Genomic DNA, 19,695 nt, shown 5'->3' with positions numbered 1-19,695 from the left:
CCCTCTGTCTTCTTTCAGCTAGCCAATTTCTGATCCAAACCGCTAAATCACCCACAATCCCATGGCTCCATATTTTGTGTAATAGCCTACTGCGGGGAACCTTATCAAACGCCTTACTGCAATCCATATACACCACATGAACTGCTTTACCCTCATCCACCTGTTTGGTCACCATCTCAAAGAATTCAATAAAGTTGTGAGGCACAACCTACCCTTCACAAAACCATGTTAACTATCCCTAATCAACTTATTCCTCTCTGGATGATTATAGATCCTATCTCTTATAACATTTTCCAACACTTTACCCACAACTAAAGTAAGTCTCACTGGTTTATAATTACCAGGGTTGTCTCAATTCCCCTTCTTGAACAAGAGGACAACATTTGCTATCCTCCAGTCTTCTGGCACTATTCCTGCAGAAAATGATGACATAAAGATCAAAGCCAAAGGCTCTGTAATCTCCTCCCTCGCTTCCCAGAGAATCATAGGATAAATTTCATCCGGCCCAGGAGACTTCCCTATTTTCACACTTTCCAGAATTGCTCATACCTCCTTGTGAATGTCAATCCCATCTCATCGAGGATGACAAATGTTTGCACAGCAGGTCAGGCAGCATCCAAGGAACAGAAGAATCGCAAGTAGGCGGCCTGTCTCCCCAATATAGAGGAGGCCACGTTTCGGAGAACACCTCTGGGACACCCGAACCAACCAACCCAACTGCCCCATGGCTCAACACTTCAACTTCCCCTCCCACTCCACCAAGGACATGCAGGTCCTTGGACTCCTCCATCGTCAGACCATAGCAACACGACGGTTGGAGGAAGAGCGCCTCATCTTCCGCCTAGGAACCCTCCAACCACAAGGGATGAACTCAGATTTCTCCAGTTTCCTCATTTCCCCCCCCCCCCCCCCCCCCCCCACCCCACCTTGTCTCAGTCCTAACCCTCGAACTCAGCACCGCCTTCTTAACCTGCAATCTTCTTCCTGACCTCTCCGCCCCCACCCCACTCCAGCCTATCACCCTCACCTTGACCTCCTTCCACCTATCGCATTTCCAACACCCCTCCCCCAAGACCCTCCTCCCTACCTTTTATCTTAGCCTGCTGGACATACTTTCCTCATTCCTGAAGAAGGGCTTATGCCCGAAACGTCGATTCTCCTGTTCCTTGGATGCTGCCTGACCTGCGCTTTTCCAGCAACACATTTTCAGCTCTGATCTCCAGCATCTGCAGTCCTCACTTTCTCCTCTGAGTTCAGAAGGATGACAAGGGATCTAATTGAAACTTACAGAATACGGAATGGCATGGACAGAGTGGATGTTGGGAAGATGTTTCCATTGATGAGAGAGACTAGAACCCAAGGGCACCTCCTTAGAGTAAAGGAAAGGTCTTTTAGAGCAGAGGTATGGAGAAACCTCTTCAGCCAGAGAGTGGTGAATCTATAGAGTTCCCTGCCACGGAAGGCTGTGGTGGCCATGTCTTTGAGTACATTTAAGATGGAGATAGATACCCTTTTGATAGTAAAGGGTATCAAGGGAAACAGGGAGAAAGTGAGAGAATGGGGTTGAAAAATGTATCAGCCATGATTGAATGGCGGAGCAGACGTGATGGACTCAATGATCTAATTTCTGCTCCTACGTCTTATGCTTTAGCCATACAGGCCAGAATATCCTTAACTGAAGTAGTCCTATTTGCCTGTGTTTTGCCCACGTTTTGCCCACATTACTCTAAATCATTCCTATTCATGCACCTGTGTAAATGTCTTGTAAATGCTGTAATTGGATCCGCCTTTAAGCACTTTCTCTGGAAAGTTTTCCGTTTTGAGGCAGAAAATCTGATGGAAATCCGATAATAACTCTACTATCAGTGACGCTGAGTCTAGTCCAAATCTGCACTCACCACAATATAATATGTTAGTGTGCTGACAGGCCTCTTCGCTGATTTATGGAAGCCAAGTCTTATATCATTGAAATATTTAAGCATTTTACTTTGTAATTGGTTTCAGAGTTGGGCTATACTTATTTTATGATTAGTGTGATGGGATCAATGTTGTCAGTGAGATTTTGCTGTGACCTTTGATTAATAACAAAAACAAATGGCTGGGAAAAGTCAACAGGTCTGGCAGGACAAGGTGAGAACTGCAGATGCTGGAGATCAGAGTCGAAGAACGTGATGCTGGAAAAGCACAGTACGTCAAGCAGCATCCGAGGCACAGGAGAGTCGACGTTTTGAGCATAAGCTCTTTATCAGGAATGAGGGCATGGCACAAGGGGGCTGAGAGATAAATGGGAGGTGTTGGGGCCCAGGTAGCTGGGAATGTGATGAGTAGATGAAAGTGAGGGTCAAGGTGATAGGTTGGAGAGGACGGTGGAGCAGATAGGTAGGAAGGAAGCTGGGGGAGTAGGACAGTTCGAGAGGGCGGTGCCGAGTTGGAAGGTTGGATCTGGGATATGTTGGGGGTGGGGGGAGGGGTTGGTGAATGGGGAAGCTGGTGAAATCCACATTGTTCCTGCGTGGATGGAGGGTCCCAAGGCAGAATATGACATGTGGATGTCTAACCGTATCTGTGGAGAGAAAGCAGAGTTGATGTCTTGGATGCAGTGACATTCAGAACTGATTGTTGCGAGGAAATGCAGGTAGATTTGCTGAAGACAGAGGGGGTGGAGTGATTGATAGGTGGAGATGAATAAATTTCTGTTTTGTTTCTGAGGCTGAGGGGGTGATAGAAGTTACAGGGAGGTAATCACACCTAAGTTAGAACATAGAACATTACAGCGCAGTGCAGGCTCTTTCGTCCTCGATGGTTTCACAGGTTGGTGCAACAATCTGAAGCCTATCTAACCTACACAATTCCATTTTCATCCACTATCCAATGACCATTTGAATGTCCTTAAAGTTGGCAAGTCTACTACTTTTGCAGGCAGTGTGTTCCATGCCCCTGCTACTGTGAGTAAAGAAACTACCTCTGACATCTGTCCTATATCTATCACCCCTCAATTTAAAGCTATGCCCTTTGTGCTAGCCATCACCATCCGAGGTAAAAGGCTCTGTCCACACTATCTAACTCTCTGATTATCTTGTATGTCTCAATTAAGTCCCCTTTCAACCTTCTTCTTTCTAACAAAAACAGCCTTAAGTGCCTCAGCCTTTTCTCATAAGACCTTCCCTCCATACCAGGCAACATCCTAGTAAATCTTCTCTGAACCCTTTCCAAAGCTTCCACATCCTTTCTATAATGTGGTGAACAGAACTGTACGCAATACTCCCAAGTGCAGCCACACCAGAGTGTGGCACAACCTCATTGTTCCAAAACTCAATTCCTCTGCCAATAAAAGCGAATACATCATATGCCTTCTTAACAACCATATCAACCTGGGTGACAACTTTCAGTGGTCTGTGTACGTGGATACCAAGATCTCACTGCTCATTTATACTACTGAGAATCTTACCACTTCTTCCAAAGTGAATCACCTCACACTTTTCCACATTAAACTCCATTTGCCACCTCTCTGCCCAAATCTGTAGCTTGTCTATGTCCCTCTGTAACCTTCAACATCCTTCTGCACTATCCACAACTCTATAGACCTTCATGTCATCCGCAAATTTATTAACCCATCTTTCTACGCTATCATCCAGGTAATTTAGATTAGATTAGATTAGATTAGATTAGATTAGATTCCCTACAGTGTGGAAACAGGCCCTTTGGCCCAACAAGTCCACACCGACCCGACCCCCCCCCCCCCGAAGAGTAACCCACCCAGACCCATTTCCTTCTGACTAATGCACCGAACGCTATGGCAATTTAGCATGGCCAATTCACCTGACCTGCACATCTTTGGACTGTGGGAGGAAACAGGAGCGCCCAGAGGAAACCCACACAGACATGGGGAGAATGTGCAAACTCCACACAGGCAGTTGTCCGAGGCTGGAATCGAACCTGGGACCTTGGTGCTGCGAGGCAGCAGTGTGCCATAATAGAAATGACAACGCAGTGGCCCCAAAACAGATCCTTGTGGTACACCACCAATTACTGAATTCTAGAATGAACATTTCCCATCAACCACAACTCTTTCAGCAAGCCAGGTTTTGATCTAAGTCACTAAATCACCCTCAATCCCATGCCTTGTATTTTGTCAATAGCCTACCGTGGTGAATCTTATCAAATGCCTTACTGAAATCCATATACACCACATCAACCATTTTACCCTCATCTACCTGTTTGGTCAGCTTCTCAAAAACCTCAAGGTTTGTGAGGTATGACCTACCCTTCACAAAATCATGTTGACGATCCCTAATCAATGTATTCCTCTCTAGATGATTATAAATCCTATCTCTTATAACCTTTTCCCACACTTTACCCACAACTGAAGTAAGGCTCACTGGTCTATAATTACCAGGGTTGTCTCTACTCCCCTTTTTAAACAAGGAACAACATTTGCTATCTTCCAGTCTTCTGGCACTATTCCTGTAGACAATGACGACATAAAGATCAAAGCCAAAGGCTCCGCAGGCTCCTCCCTGGCTTCACAGAGAATCCAAGGATAAGTCCCAGCTGACCCAGGGACTTGTCTATTTTCACAGTCTCCAGAATTGCATAAGAGGTACAGTTAGTAAGTTTGCAGATGACACCAAAATTGGAGGTGTAGTGGACAGTGAGGAGGGTTACCTCAGATTACAACAGGATGTGGACCAGATGGGCCAATGGGCTGAGCAGTGGCAGATGGAGTTTAATTCAGATAAATGCGAGGTGCTGCATTTTGGGAAAGCAAATCTTAGCAGGACTTATACACATAATGGTAAGGTCCTAGGGAGTGTTGTTGAACAAAGAGACTGAGTGCAGGCTTATAGCTCCTTGAAAGTGGAGTCGCAGGTAGATAGGATAGTGAAGAAGGCATTTAGTATGCCTTCCTTTATTGGTCAAAGTATTGAGTACAGGAGTTGAGACATCATGTTGCGGCTGTACAGGACATTGTTTAGGCCACTGTTGGAATATTGCATGCAATTCTGGTCTCCTTCTTATCGGAAAGATGCTGTGAAATGTGAAAGGGTTCAGAAAAGATTTACAAGGATGTTGCCAGGGTTGGAGGATTTGAGCGATATGGAGAGGCTGAACAGCCTGGGGCTGTTTTCCCTGGAGTGTCGGAGGCTGAGGGGTGACCTTATAGAAGTTTGCAAAATTATGAGGGGCATGGATAGGATAAATAGGCAAAGTCTTTTCCCTGGGGTCGGGAAGTTCAGAACTGGAAGGCATAGGTTTAGGGTGAGAGGGGAAAGATATAAAAGAGACCTAAGGGGCAACTTTATCACACAGAGGGTGGTATGTGTATGGAGTGAGCTGCTGGAGGAAGTGGTGGAGGCTGGTACAATTGCAACATTTAAAAGGCATTTGGATGAGTATATGAATAAGAAGGGTTTGGAGGGATATGTGCTGGCATTTGGAACGAGATTGGGTTGGGATATCTGGTCGGCATGAACAGGTTGGACCGAAGGGTCTGTTTCTATGCTGTACATCTCTATGACTCTATAAGCTCAGTCCCTTCTAATCCAGCCTGTATCTCAATATTCTCATTGACAACATTGTCTTTTTCCAGTGTGAATACTGAGGAAAAATATCGACAATTGTCTTTGCCATCCTTTCCTCTACATCTCTAGAACTATTTGGAGCCCTATAGAACCCCCCCCCCCCCCCCCCCCCCAACAGGGTGACCTCTCCTTTCCTATTTCTAACCTCAGCCCATACTACCTTAGTATACGAGTCCTCAAAGGTAGTTTCTGCAACCATAATACTGTCTTTGACCAACAATGCCAAACACCTCCCTCTTTTTACCATCTTCTCTGTTGTTTTTGCAACGTTTAAATTCCTGAACCTGCAACACCATTCCTGCCTCTGCTGTACCCATGTCATAAGTTGCAGGATGAAGGTGGCTGGTTGACAGTCAGGAGAAGGAAAGGGAATAGGCAGGCAGTGCAGAGATCTCCTGTGGCCTTCCCCTCAATAATAAGTATACCACTTTGAATATTGTTGGAGGGATGCACCGAGCAGGGGTAATCCACAGCAGCCAGGTTTCTGGCTCTCAGGCTGGCTCAGTGGCTCAGAGGGAAGGGGGAGAGTACGAGAGAGATCATGATAGGAGATTTAATGGTTAGAGGAACAGAAAGTAGATTCTTTGGTCGCGAACAAGACTCCCAGATGGTGTGTTGTCTCCCAGGTGCCAGGGTCAGGGGTGTCTTGGATCGAGTGTGCAGGATTCTTAAGGGGGAGGGAAAGCAGCCAAAAATCGTGGTCACATTGGTGTCAATGGCATAGCTAGGATAATGAATGAAGACCTGAAGAGACAATGTAGGGAGTTAGGTTAGAAGCTAAAAAGCAGGATGAGTAGAGTAGTAATCTCCGGATTGCTACTGGTGCTACAGGCAAGTTTGGCTCGGAGCAGAGAGCCAGTGCAGCTGAATACATGGCTGCAGAGCTGGTGTAGGAAGAAGGGCTTCAGATAATGTGGATCATTGGGATACCTTCATGGGAAGCTGTGACCTGTACAAGGAACGGTTGAACCTGAACTGGACGGGCACTAATATCTTGGGCAGGCGGTTTGCTAGAGCTCTTCGAGAGGGTTTCAACTCATTTGGCAGGGAGCTGGGAACCGGAGCTGCGGATCTAAGGGTGGAGGAGCTGGTGAACAGGCAGACACAACGTGCAGAGAGTCTGAGAGGTTGGAGAGACAGTTGATAGGGCAAAGTTGAAGTCAGTGTCTTGAGTTGAAGTGTATCTATTTTAACACAAGAAGTGTCCGGAATAAAGGGGATGAACTTAGAGCATGGATCAGTACCTGGAACTATGATGTTTTGGCTATGACGGAGACTTTAATATCACAGGGGGCAGGAATGGTTGTTGAATGTTTCAGATTTCAGATGTTTCAAAAGGAATAGGGAGGGAGGTAAAGAAGGTTGAGGAGTGGCATTGTTAATCAGGGATAAATTTTAATATCACACAACGCCAGGCTATAGTCCAATAGGTTTATTTGGAAGCACTAGCCTTCGGAGCGTTGCTCCTTCACCAGGTGGTTGCAGAGTATCAGATCATAAGACACTTAATTTATAGCAAAAAATCACAGTGTCGTGCAACTGAAATGATATATCGATCAAACCTGGATTGTTGTTGTCTTTCATCCTTTAGAATGTTGCAGGCTTCGGTTCAATAATATGAACATTCCAGAATTTCTTTTAAGTCACCTTCTTGCGATAACCTAAGGCTTTATAACAAAAGGTGACATCTCAGCTCAGACAATGCATTAAAGGTGTGAGGTCAGAATCTCTGTATCCCAAACTTGAGTTAAAATGATTCTATTTTTAAAGCTCCATTAGCTTGCCCAATACTACCTATTCTGTCATAACAATTATTTCCAGGTCCTCACTTACCCTCCTCTCTTTGTCAAATACTGGCATGTTATTCGTGTCCTCCGCTGAAGAACGATACAAAGTAACAGTTCATTGCTTCGGCCATTTCATCATATCCCATAGCTAAATGCCCCTTCTAATCCTGTAAATGACCAATGTTTACTTTAGGCATTCTTTTTCATTTTTATATATTGCTAGAAACTTTTGCAATCCGTCTTTATATTCTGTGCTAGTTTTTTTCTCATGTTCTATCTTATCTTTCTTTATTGCTCTTTCTGTTGAACTTCAAAGTTTTGCCAATCTTCCAGTTTCCTGCTGTTCTTGGCCACTTTTTATGCCTTTCTTTCAATTTGATAGTCTTCCTTATCTGCTTAGACACCCATGGCAGATTACTCATTTTCTTATAGTCCTTGCTTTTCACTGAAATATACATTTGCGGAGCACTTTGAAAAATTGGTTTGGAAGTCCTCCACTGCTCGTCAACTGTCACACTATAAAATCTTTGTTTCCAGTCTACTTTAGCCTTATTCTATTGTAGTCTCCCTTGTTTAAGCACAGGACCCTGGTATTGGATTTTATCTTTGCACCCTCCATCTATATTCTAAATTCAACCACATGTGTTTGCTTCTTCCAAGAGGATCCCTAACTGATTATTCCTGCCTCATTACACAGGGCCAGATCTAGGATAGCTTGCTCCCTCGTCTGTTCCATTACATACTATCGCTGAAACACTCAACGAACTCCTCCTCAAACCTACCCTGACCGAACTGGTTCAACCAATTGACATGTAGATTAAAATCCCCCAAGATAATTGCAGTACCATTTTTACAGGTATTAGTTATTTCTTTGTTTATTGCCCGTCCCAATGTGAAGTTATTATTTGGAGGCCTATGGACTACACCAAGTGAGAGGGACCTTGTCGTTTGTGGGAACCGTCTGAAACAGGCTGATATGCCTGAACATGTTGACGTAAAGAAGGAAATGGTGCTGAAAACTTTGAAAAGCGTGAGAATAGATAGGTCCCTTGGGCCAAACAGGATATACCCAAGGTGACTATGGGAAACGAGGGAAGAAGTTGCTGTGCCTTTGGCAATGATCTTTGCATCTTCACTGTCAACTGGAGTAGTACCAGATGATTGGAGGGTGGGAAATGTTATTCCTACGTTCACGAAAGGGAATAGGGATAACTCTGGGAATTACAGACCAGTCAGTCTGACATTACTGGTGAACAAATTATTGAGGAGGATTCTGAGACACAGGATTGGTGATTATTTGGAAAAGCACTATTTGATCAGCGATAGTCAGTGTGGCTTTGAGAGGGGCAAGTCATGCCTCACAAGCCTTGTTGAATTTTTTGAAGATGTGACAAAACACATTGATGAAAGTAGATCAGTGGATGTGGTGTATATGGATTTTAGCAAGGCATTTGATAAGGTTCCCCATGGAAAGCTCATTCAGAAAGTGAGGAGGTATGGGATCCAGGTAAATTTGGCTGTCTGGAAATAGAATTGGCTAGCCCATACAAGACAGAGGGCGGTAGTAGATGTAAATATTCAGCCTGAAGCCGGATGACCAGTGGTGCTCTGCAGGAATGTGTTCAGGGACCTCTGCTTTTTGTAATTTTTATAAATGACTTGGATGAGGAAGTGAATGGGTGGGTTAGTAAGTTTACTGATGACATGAGGGTTGTGGTGGTGTGGATAGTGTGAAGGGCTATTGTAGGCTGCAACGGGGCATTGACAGGATGCAGAGTTGGGCTGAGAAGCGGCAGATGGTCTTCAAGCTGGAAAAGTTTGAATCGTTTTGGAAGGTTGAATTTGAATACAGATTTCAGGGTTAAAGGCAGGATTCTTGGCAGTGTGGAGAAAGAGGGTTTTGAGATTGTGGAGAACATTTGTGGATCAGGTTGTAAGTTTGCTCGCTGAGCTGGTAGATTTGTTCTCAGACATTTTGTCACCATGCTAGGTGAAGTGTTGGTGTTCTGCCCCACTTGCTGTTTACCTGTCTTGGCTTGTTATGGCAGGTGATATCATTTTCAGTTTTGTTTCTAAGAGGTTGTTAAATAGGGTCCAAATCTATATATTTGTTAATGAAGTTCCGGTTTGAATGCCAGGCCTCTAGGGATTCCCGTGCGTTTCTTTGTTTAGCCTGTCCCAGGATGGATATGTTGTCCCAGTCGAACTGGTGACCCTCTTCGACTGTGTGTATGGATACCAGTGATAGTTAGTCGTGTCTTTTGGTGACTAGTTGGTGCTCATGTATCCTAGTAGCTAGTCTTCTGTCCATTTGTCCTAGTTGCAGTCCTTGCAGGGTATTTTGTATTTGACATTAGTCCTGCTGGTTGTTATAAAGTCCTTTAAATTCATCAGAAGCAGTTTGTGTGGTGGTAGGTTTGTGGGCTACCATGATGCCCCGGGGCCAGAGTCATCTGGTCATCATCTCCTGGATGTCTTTGTGTGGTAGGACGGCTAGAGTGTCAGGGCATGTTGTTGTGTCATCCTGTTTGTCTATTATTCAGGAATCGATGGACTGTGTTTATCAGGTTGTTTCTGAATATGTTATGTACGTGTTTTATGTTCTATGATTTCCAGCGTCTGCAATTAGAGTCATAAGAGTCTCACAGCAGGGAACCAGACCCTTCAGTCCAACTCATTCATGCCAAACAGGTTTTCTAAATTAGACTAATCCCCATCTGACCATATTTCTCTAGACCTTTCTTATCCATGTACCTGTCCAAATATCTTTTAAATATTGTAATTGTACTCTCTTCTGCACCTTTCTCTGACAACTTGTTCCATCTCCGCACCACCCTCTTCGTGAAAATGCTGCCTCTCAGATCAAATCTCCCCCACCCCCACCAACCTTTAAACTTATGCCATTCTGTTTTGGACTGCCCTACCCTCAGGGGAAAAAAAGTCTTGGCTGTTCACCTTATCTTTTATAAACCTCAAGAAGGTCACCCTCAACCTCCAATGATCCAGGAAAAGAGTCCCACTCGTTATAAGTCAAACCCTCCAATCTCGGCTGCATTGTTCTGTGGATTTTATTTTGTTTAGTAGTGGAGGGTTTGAGTTGAGGCTATTTTCCCTGAAGTATCGGAGCATAAGGGGTGACCTTATAGACGTTTATAAAATTATGACCGGCATGAATTTTTCCCTAGCATAGGGGCGTTCAGAACTAAACGGCATAGGTTTAAAATGACAGTGGAAAGGGCCTAAGGAGTAACTTGTTCACGCAGAGGATGTTGCATGTATAGAATGAACTGCCAGTGGAAGTGATGGAGGCAGGTGCAATTACAACATTTAAAAGGCATCTAGTTAGGCATATGATGAGGAAGGGTTTAAGAGGAATATGGGCCAAGTGATGGCAAATGGGACTAGATTAATTTGGAATAACGGGTCGGCATGGGCAAGTTTGACCGAAGGATCTGTTTCCGTCCTGTATATCTCTGTTTATGACTCTATGACACTTAGATTAATGTCCTGTTCAGCAATAATACTTGTAAAATATCATACTTATTCTTTAGGCTTCATCCTGCTAATGTGAGCCGTATAATCACAATCTGCCTGTGAAGGATGTTTGGTTCTAACTAATACCTAAGTACTAAGTGTGGCTAAAAATGACCACATCCTGTCATTAAATTAATATTGGTCATTGGTAACTTTTGCAACCTTAATTATGGATAATATTTTGTACCAGAAGGATCTTTTTGAAACACTTAAGCTATTGGCATATTATGCCACCTTTGGTTGAAGTTGGGCTTTTATTTAAGTGTTTTTTACTGAAATTGTTTTTAATTTCAGGTAATGCTGATATTTTAAATTTCCAGTTCTTTCATCTTGTGAAACTTTTCTGTCCCAAAATATATCTTATTGTCATTGTTGTCTCTTAGCAGAGTCTATTTGGTGATTACAGGATGCCTAGTAACCAAAATACTTAAAATCCTTAAAGTATTTTATTTCATTAATAGGGTTGATCTCTGTGTCTTTTTCACCAACTTATAATTAGCATCTGTATTAAAATGCAAGGAAAGTTTTGTCCAATTTTACATAATACCCATTCACCAAAGCTTTGAGCTTTTGAACAATTTTCTTTTTGTTCTGTATTGTTAACTCGAGGTTCAGCAGAATCTTGGCGTGCATGCCCTTGTAGACTGCAAGATAGGTAGATGAGGCGGCCCAGATATATGTGAATCTTGCCTTTTTCCTGATGAAGGGCTTTTGCCCGAAACGTCGATTTTACTGCTCCTCGGATGCTGCCTGAACTGCTGTGCTCTTCCAGCACCACTAATCCAGAATCTATTAGAGTTGTAGTCATAGAATTGTGCAGCATGGAAACAGACCCTTAAATCCAACTTGTCCATGCTGACCAGATATCCTAAATTAATCTAGTCCCAGTTGCCAGCCTTGAATACAACAATAGGGAGTTAAGCCACAGTTGGAATGCTGTGTATAGTTCTAGACACTACCATGGGACAGATGTGATTGTTGTAGAAAGAGTGCAGAGCAGGTTCAAGACGTCAACTAGACCGGAGCATTTCATCCATGAACAGCACTTGGATAGGCTGAGGTGGTTTTCCTCAGCAGAGAAAATTAAAGGAGGGGACTTTATTAAAGGTTATTGGGTAGAAGATTCTCTAGAATTATATCAGTGTTTCAGGGGTTACATATGAGGGCACTTTGCCTTATAGCATTGGCTTGTATTCTCTTGAGGGCAGAAAATTGGAGGGTAATCTAATAAACATAACTGCATTTCCATGGTTTTAAATTAAATTATTTCCCTGGTGAGGAAATCAAGAAAAGGGAGCATTAATTTGTTGTTTTTGAAGAAATCATTTATGGGGTGTGAGCGTCACTGCCGGGCCGTCCATAGTTACCATTGAGAAACTGTTGATGAGCTGCCTTCTTGAACTGCTTTAGTCCATGTGTAGCAGTAGACCCACAATGGCATTGGGAAGAGAGTTTCAAGATTTTGACCCAGTAACACTGAAGGAGTGGTGATAGTTCCAAGTCAGAATGGTGAGTGACATGGAAGGGAATTTGCAAATAATAGTGAACCCATGTATCTGCTGCCCTTGTCTTCCATGCGGAAGTCATTGTGGCTTTGGAAGGTGATGTCCAAGGAGGTTTGGCACATTTGTTGTAGTACACCTTGTAGATGGTGCATCCTGCTGCTACTGAGTGTCGGTGTTTGAGAGAGTGAATGTTTGCGAATGTGGTCCAAAGCAAGTGGGCTGCTTGTTCTGGGTGTGTCAAGCTTCTTATTCGAGTTGCACCTATTCAGACATATGGGGAGTTTTCCATCACACTCCTGACTTCTATCTTTGTAAATGATGCACAGGCTTTGGGAAGTCAGGAGGCGAGTTACTTACTGTAGGATTCCTAGTTCTTGTAGCTAGTGAATGGCTAGTCCAGTTAAGTTTTTAAACAATGGTAACTCCCAAGATATTGTTTGTTGTAAATTCAGTCATTTCTGAAATCAGAAATTCCAATAGTAATGGCATTGAATGTCAAGGATAATGGTTAAGTTCTCTCTTGTTGGAGATGGTAATTGCCTGGAATTTGTGTAGTGTGTATGTTAATTTCCACTTTTCAGCCTAAGCTGAAAATGTGTTGCTGGAAAAGCGCAGCAGGTCAGGCAGCATCCAAGGAACAGGAGAATCGACGTTTCGGGCATAAGCCCTTCTTCCTGAAGAAGGGCTTATGCCTGAAACGTCGATTCTCCTGTTCCTTGGATGCTGCCTGACCTGCTGCGCTTTTCCAGCAACACATTTTCAGCTCTGATCTCCAGCCCTCACTTTCTCTCGAACACTTTTCAGCCTAAGCGTGGATATTGTCCAGGTCTTGCTGCATTTGGACACTTACAATATCTAAGGAGTCCTGAATGGTGCTGAACATTGTGCATCATTATCGAGCATCCCCACTTCTGACCCTGTGATGGAGGGAAGGTCACTGAAGCAGCTGATGATGCTTGGACTTAGGACACTCCCTGGGGAACTCCCACAAGATGTGCTGGAGCCGAGTTGACTGACCTTCACCAGCAGCAACCATCTTTCTTCGTGTCAGGTATGACTCCAATCAGCAGAAAGCTCCCCTTCCGCCGATTTTCCATTGACTCCAGTTTTGCTTGGGTTCCTCGATGACTCACTAGGTCAAATGTGGCCTTGATGCCAAGGGAAGTCCCTCTTACTTCATCTCTGGAATTCAGCTCTTTCGTCCGTCTTTGAACCAAGACTGCAGAGGGGTCTGGCGGAACCCAAGCCGTATCAGTAAGCAGGTTGTTGCTAAGCAAGTGCTGCTTCATAGTCCTGTTGATGACCTGTTTGACCGCTTTACTGATGATTGAGTGTAGGCTGTTAGGGAGATAATTGGCAGGGTTAAATTTGTCCTACATTTGTGAACAGAATGTATCCAGGCAATTTTTAATACAGTTGGGCAGAGGGCAGTGTTCTAACTATACTGGAACAGCCTGGCTAGTGGTGCAGCAAGTTCTGAAGCACAGATCTTCAATACGTTACCAGAATGTTTTCAGGGGCCAAAATAACAATATAAATGTTATTAGAAATATGGAATTTTTCCAAAAAAGACTGCAGTTGATAGACATTGGATCTTACACACACAAAATACTATTGTTGTTAGAAATCTCAAATACATGTTTGAAAATGTTTGAAATACTTAGCAGGACGAGCAGCATCTGTCGATTTTCTGATGAATGACTTCAAAACAGTGAGATTGTTTTTAGTTAAGGGTGTTAAGGGCAAGGGATAAATGCAGATCGATAAATTTTCGGTACAGATCAACAAAGATCTGTTTGAATGGCAGAGTCTGCAGAGTAGGCATCAGGGACTGAATGATCTACTCAGATTGATTTTCAAGGAAGACCATTCAGTTAGTTTGATTAATCTCCCTAACAGCAGAGTAGATGTATCCACACCACATGGCCTGCAGTGGTTCAAGATCTCCGCACATTGCCACCTTCTCAAGGGCAGTTAGGGATTGGCAGTAAGTGCTGCTAAGTCAGCAATCCTCACATCTTGTGAATGCTTTTGTTTTTTAAAAAAGTAATTCAGCTCAAGTTAATGTGCCTGAAAATTTGGTTATGTAGGTTGAAAAAGTGGTGTCACCATTAAGTCATTTATTCTTGACAGTTTTTCAAAATATTGCTGAATATAGTTTTAGACTGAATGATGTAATAATAATCCACTTTGTCATTCTGAGCAGGATCCGACAGCCACCTCCATCTCTGAAGGTGAGTGTGACACCCGCGAGAGCGAATCTGTGGCAATGAATTACAAGCCATCCCCACTGCAGATGAAAATAGGTGAGCTACAATTTGTGAATTCAATATTGGTTTATTTCATACTTTATTTCTACTATTAAAAAATTGGTACTTCCATGTCAGCATTCAGGACTGAACTGCATTGAACATGACCCATTGCAGTTGAACTGTACATTCTTTAATCTGTTTGGTTGCTTATTTTATTGTGGCACAGTTTTGCTGCAGTGCCATTCCCATGGGCGCAATGCACACATTCTACATATGCACTTGCAAAAAAAGCTCTAAATTTAGTACACAAAATAGGAAAGGAAAATCCTAGCTCTGAAGTAGTTGTATATTGTGCAGTAAAATACAGAAATTTAAAGAACACTATTATTCCACTGGCTTCATTGATCAGATGTGTTCAAATATAAAGTGTATAAAATTATTCTCAAAAATTTGCAATATTTCAACTGTTTTGGTAATCCAAGAAATCTGTGGTTTAAATACTGAAGGGTTCTGCTGATGCAGACAAAATGTTTACTACACTTCATTCATCTTTGAGTGTATGGCAGATGGTGCTTTTTGTATGGTTTCTACGTTGAAGTTTGCTTTCAAAGTATTATAGGTAAGTGCTGTGGTAGAATTATCTTGTACAATTAAACATTATTGACAGTGGTGCTTGTAACAAGACAGGAGTTAGTATTTAGTCAGTGTGGGAATGTGTTCAAATAAGGACCAAAATTAGTGAGTGGCCTCTTTATTCAGCAACCTCAATAGCACAGTTTGAGGCGGCAATGGAATCCTGAAGTGCAGTTCTTACAGTAGCATCTTTGTACACTGTTCTTACATTTATTAAAATTCTATCATTGTGTTACATAGTTTTATCTCTTGTTCACAAAGGTTTGTGTGACATCTGTCCTTGGGGAAACAAGAGACTGTTTAAACATTTTGCTAAGTGCTGGCTGCTACTGCTGATGGGATTATTGTGTTTGTCTGGTCTGCTTGTATAATTAACAAGTTCTAGTCCTTTTTATCTTTTAAGTTTGTAAATGTTAATAAAGGTATGAGACCTATATGATCTGAATAAGTTTGAAATTACACATGCAGTAAATAAAATTGCAAAGAAGATTAAACTGACCACCGCAGCTGGGTCGTGAGATTTTGCTTACTGTTTGCCAGTTTGAGTTTCTTTCATTTGTGCAGTTTCACAGAAGTGCTATTTTAATAGTGGCCCTGTTTATTATGTATTTAACGAGTACATACTAGTTAGGGAAACTGTTTGATGTTCTGTAATCTATTCTGGTTCGGGAGATGGTTGATAAGGGCTGATTAAAATTATAATGTTTCTAAAGTTTTGTTGAGTCGTGGAGACGTGATGTCGGGGAGGGTATTGTTTCTGACTAGGTCAGTAGTCAGAGGTAGCTTTTAATGTAAGTAGGTCTGATAAGAGTTGAAGGTGTAAAGAAGCAGTAATGGGGTTGAAGGGGTGTTTTAATTCGTTTATCTTGTAATAGTAAAATGTACTATTAAAAACCTGGTTTTATGATTGAATGAAAACACTTTATAGTAAACAGAATGAGTTAGTAAAGAGTTATGAATGAATGGGAATGTGATATTAATAAATGTAGTGAGCTGATGAGTTTGTTAGTAAAGAGATCTATAATACAATATCTCACAACAGCAAATCTTTGGTAGCCCAAGTGACTTAAAACACTAACTAGTTAGATTGAACTCTGAATTTGATAATCTGATGTATCAAGAGCTGATAATATTTGTATGTATTAGAAGCTACACACATAAATACTCGGGGCCCTTTTTATTGTACGTAAAGGGAATTTATAGTATTGGATTTTTTCAATAAAATGGGATTATGGAGATTGCCACAATCAGCTTTTCCATGGAAATACCCTAACCATTCAGAATCTACCTCCGTGGTCAGAGAATTGAGATTGACAGTTAACTGGTATTGCTGCATCTCCATGGCAATTATGACCCAGTCGTCACCATTTTTTTTCTCATGCAGTTTATAATCAAAGAATCATAGAATCCTTACAGTATGGAAACAGGCCATTTGGCCCAACAAGCCCACACTGACCCTCTGAAGAATATCCCACCCGGGCCCAATTCCTCTATCCCTGTTACTCTACATTTTCCCTGACTAATACACCTAGCCTACACATCCCTGAACACTGAGCAATTTAGCGTGGCCCATTCACCTAATCTGCACAAACCAGATCACCAGAGGAAACCCCAGCAGACATGGGGAAAGTGTCTGTGTGAAGTTTGCACAGTCACCTGAGGCCAGAATCGAACCCGGGTGTCTGGTGCTGTGAGGCAGCAGTGCTAACCACTGAGCCACCGTGCTGACTATAGTGTCCCTTTTCTCCCCAAGTCTGTTTCTTGTGTCCTAGTTCTGATGAGTTCAAGATAAAAGGATACCACAAGTTAATTTTTTATTAAAGCAATTTTTAAGATGTTACACTTTGTCAAAACTATTAAACAGGTAGATAAAGCTGGGCTATACAATATGGAAAATAATCTACTCCATTAATCTTCAAGACTGGCAGAACCATTTTTGTCCCATTTCCAAAGCTAGTAATTTTGCATATTTCATATTTGTGCAGTATACACTTATTTTACAATTATTTTTATCTCAAGTTATGGAATATAAATATTAATGTCAATTAATAAATAGTGTTACAAATTCAGTTTCAGTAATATGCTCATTGTTTTTAGTCTGTGTGGAGAAATTTTACACTTAAAATATTTTCACATTTTGCCCTCCGTGTACACAAGTTATTACTTCATCCGTCTCTCCCTCTCTGTCTTCCTTTTCATTCATGTTTGGTTGAACCCACTGAGTAAACTAGAACTGCACGTTTTGTCTGCAAAGCGGAGAGATCAGAGAATATATAAATTTAAACATTAAAGCTTTGTTTTAAAGCTACTTTCTTTGTCTCTTCCTGTTCTTTTCGCTTTATCCTTCCCCAATAATACTTGTATATTTAACTGCTTAAACAGTCCATTTAACGTGGAGTTGTATATGTGGGAAATGGAATGGGAAATCATAGAATTTGAGTTCTTGGTTCAGAATGAAAAGGTTTTGTTATGTGTGCACAGAGTGCTGGTGAGACCACATCTAGTGTGTTGTGTGCAGTTTTGGCTTGACATTTGCAATGGAAGCAGTCTTTGATTAGATTAGATTAGATTCCAAGGGAGGAGAAGTCGAGCAAATCCATATTTTCTAAAGGGCTTGATAAAGTATGCACTGGTCAGTAGATATAAAAAAAATGCAGAGTCATTGCCTCAGGATAAGGGCCCGATTGTTTACCACTGAGGTGAGAAGGCATCCCTTCATTCAGAAGTTTGTGAATTCTTTGAATTCTCTGACTCGGAGAAAACTGAAATCTCTATCGTAAATGCATTTATGACTGGGATTGACAGATTTATGGTCTCTGAGAATTACGATATATAGGAAGTGAGTGAAAAAGTTAAGTTGAAGCCTATGGTCAGCCATGGTTGTGTTAAATTTTGGAACAGGCCCAACTCCTATTCTTGGGTTCTTGTAAAAGGCAATATATGGCTGATCTAAAAATACTCAAATCCACTTTTCTGCTCTATGCCCTTAACTGATTAAAAGTTTATCTCAGACTTAAATATCCTTAATGAATCACCCTCTCTACAATATTTTGCAACAAAGGATTCAACCTAGTAAATCTTCTCATGACTGGCTCCAATGCCTGTGTATCTTTCCTCAGATAAGGTGTCTCAAACTGTTTACAGTATTCCAGCTGTGGTCTGATCAGTACCTTTATAATTTTAGTAAGATTTTTTTAATACTCTTCTTTTGAAATAAAAATCAACACTTATCTATTACCATTTGAACTTGGATGCAAATGTTGTGTGATTCATATAAGGATGTCTATATCCCTCTGCTACAACTTTCTGCAGTCTTTGCCCATATAAATAATATTCAACTCTTCTGTTCTTTCTGCCAAAGTGCATCACCTCACATTTTCCCATATTATATTCCATCTGTCGAGCTTTTGAGCACTCGCCTATCCTGTCTGTATCCATCTGTACATTGTCTCATCCTCATTACTTGCCTTCCCACCTATTTTTCAGTCATCCACAAATAGGCAATTGTACATGCACTTTTGTCATCTAAATCATGAATGGATATTACAAATTATTGTGGCATTCTAATTGTGCGACATTCCACATCGCAGGTTGCCATCCTCCTTTGTCCCAACTGTCTGTCTTCCATTAGTTGAGACAAATCTCTTCTTACAACATTATGGGCTGTTAGCTTTTTAAGTAATCTTGTGTGCACTAACTTACTGAATGCCTTTTGGAAATCCAAACATACTACTGGTACCCCTTTATCTATCGTGAATGATGCCTCAAAGAATTATAACAAATTTATCAGATATGATTTCAACTTCATGAAGTAATTCTGACTCTTTGATTTTATTATTCCTAAAATTTCTCAATGTTGTACTATTAGCATTTTGTAATAATATACACTGAACATTTTCCCAATGACACGTGTAAAGCTAACTGGCCTACTGCAGCGATTCAAGAAGGCAGCTCACGACCACTTTATTAACAACAACTATGAACAGGCAATAAATGCTGGCCCAGCCAGCGATGATCCATGATTGAATTTTTTTATGAAACAACATCTTGGCGATGAAATTACTGCCATTACTGTTTTGCGTCCAAAGATATTTTTCTTAAATGTCTAGATTGCCAAGCTTAAAAATTAAATTTTGTAATTTCACCTCTTAACTGTTTATTTTCCTTAAGATCGTGGGGAGGACACTTGCAAATAAATTAGTTTGGAATGTCAAAGAATCTGCTGAATTATGGAGTTGTTTCAATCCACATGTTTGCAAGTTGGACCGAAGGGTCTTTCCATGCTGTACATCACTATGACTCTATGTCTGTAAACAATAAAAGGATTAGTATTGCATTTCTATGTAGTTTATCCTTTTTGATTTGTTTACTTTGTTTTTGTGTATGGATTAGCATAGCCAAA

At 41.6% G+C, this 19,695-nt stretch overlaps 1 protein-coding gene across 2 annotated transcripts in view; it reads left to right on the top strand.

Annotated features, from left to right (window-relative positions):
• The window catches only part of fam219aa (family with sequence similarity 219 member Aa), a 91,595-nt gene that overhangs the window by 8,569 nt on the left and 63,331 nt on the right, over positions 1 to 19,695 (top strand). For both annotated transcript variants that reach the window (XM_043684194.2, XM_043684155.2), the window contains exon 2: positions 14,615 to 14,714. In XM_043684194.2, coding sequence (XP_043540129.1) covers positions 14,615 to 14,714 — 100 coding nt within the window. The remainder of the gene's footprint in view (positions 1 to 14,614; positions 14,715 to 19,695) is intronic.

Source organism: Chiloscyllium plagiosum, unplaced genomic scaffold (genome assembly GCF_037043375.1).
Source record: "Chiloscyllium plagiosum isolate Xiang-an unplaced genomic scaffold, Cpla_swu_hap1 HiC_scaffold_1, whole genome shotgun sequence".
Classification (NCBI taxonomy): domain Eukaryota; kingdom Metazoa; phylum Chordata; class Chondrichthyes; order Orectolobiformes; family Hemiscylliidae; genus Chiloscyllium; species Chiloscyllium plagiosum.
This window is presented reverse-complemented; position numbering and strand designations above follow the sequence as displayed.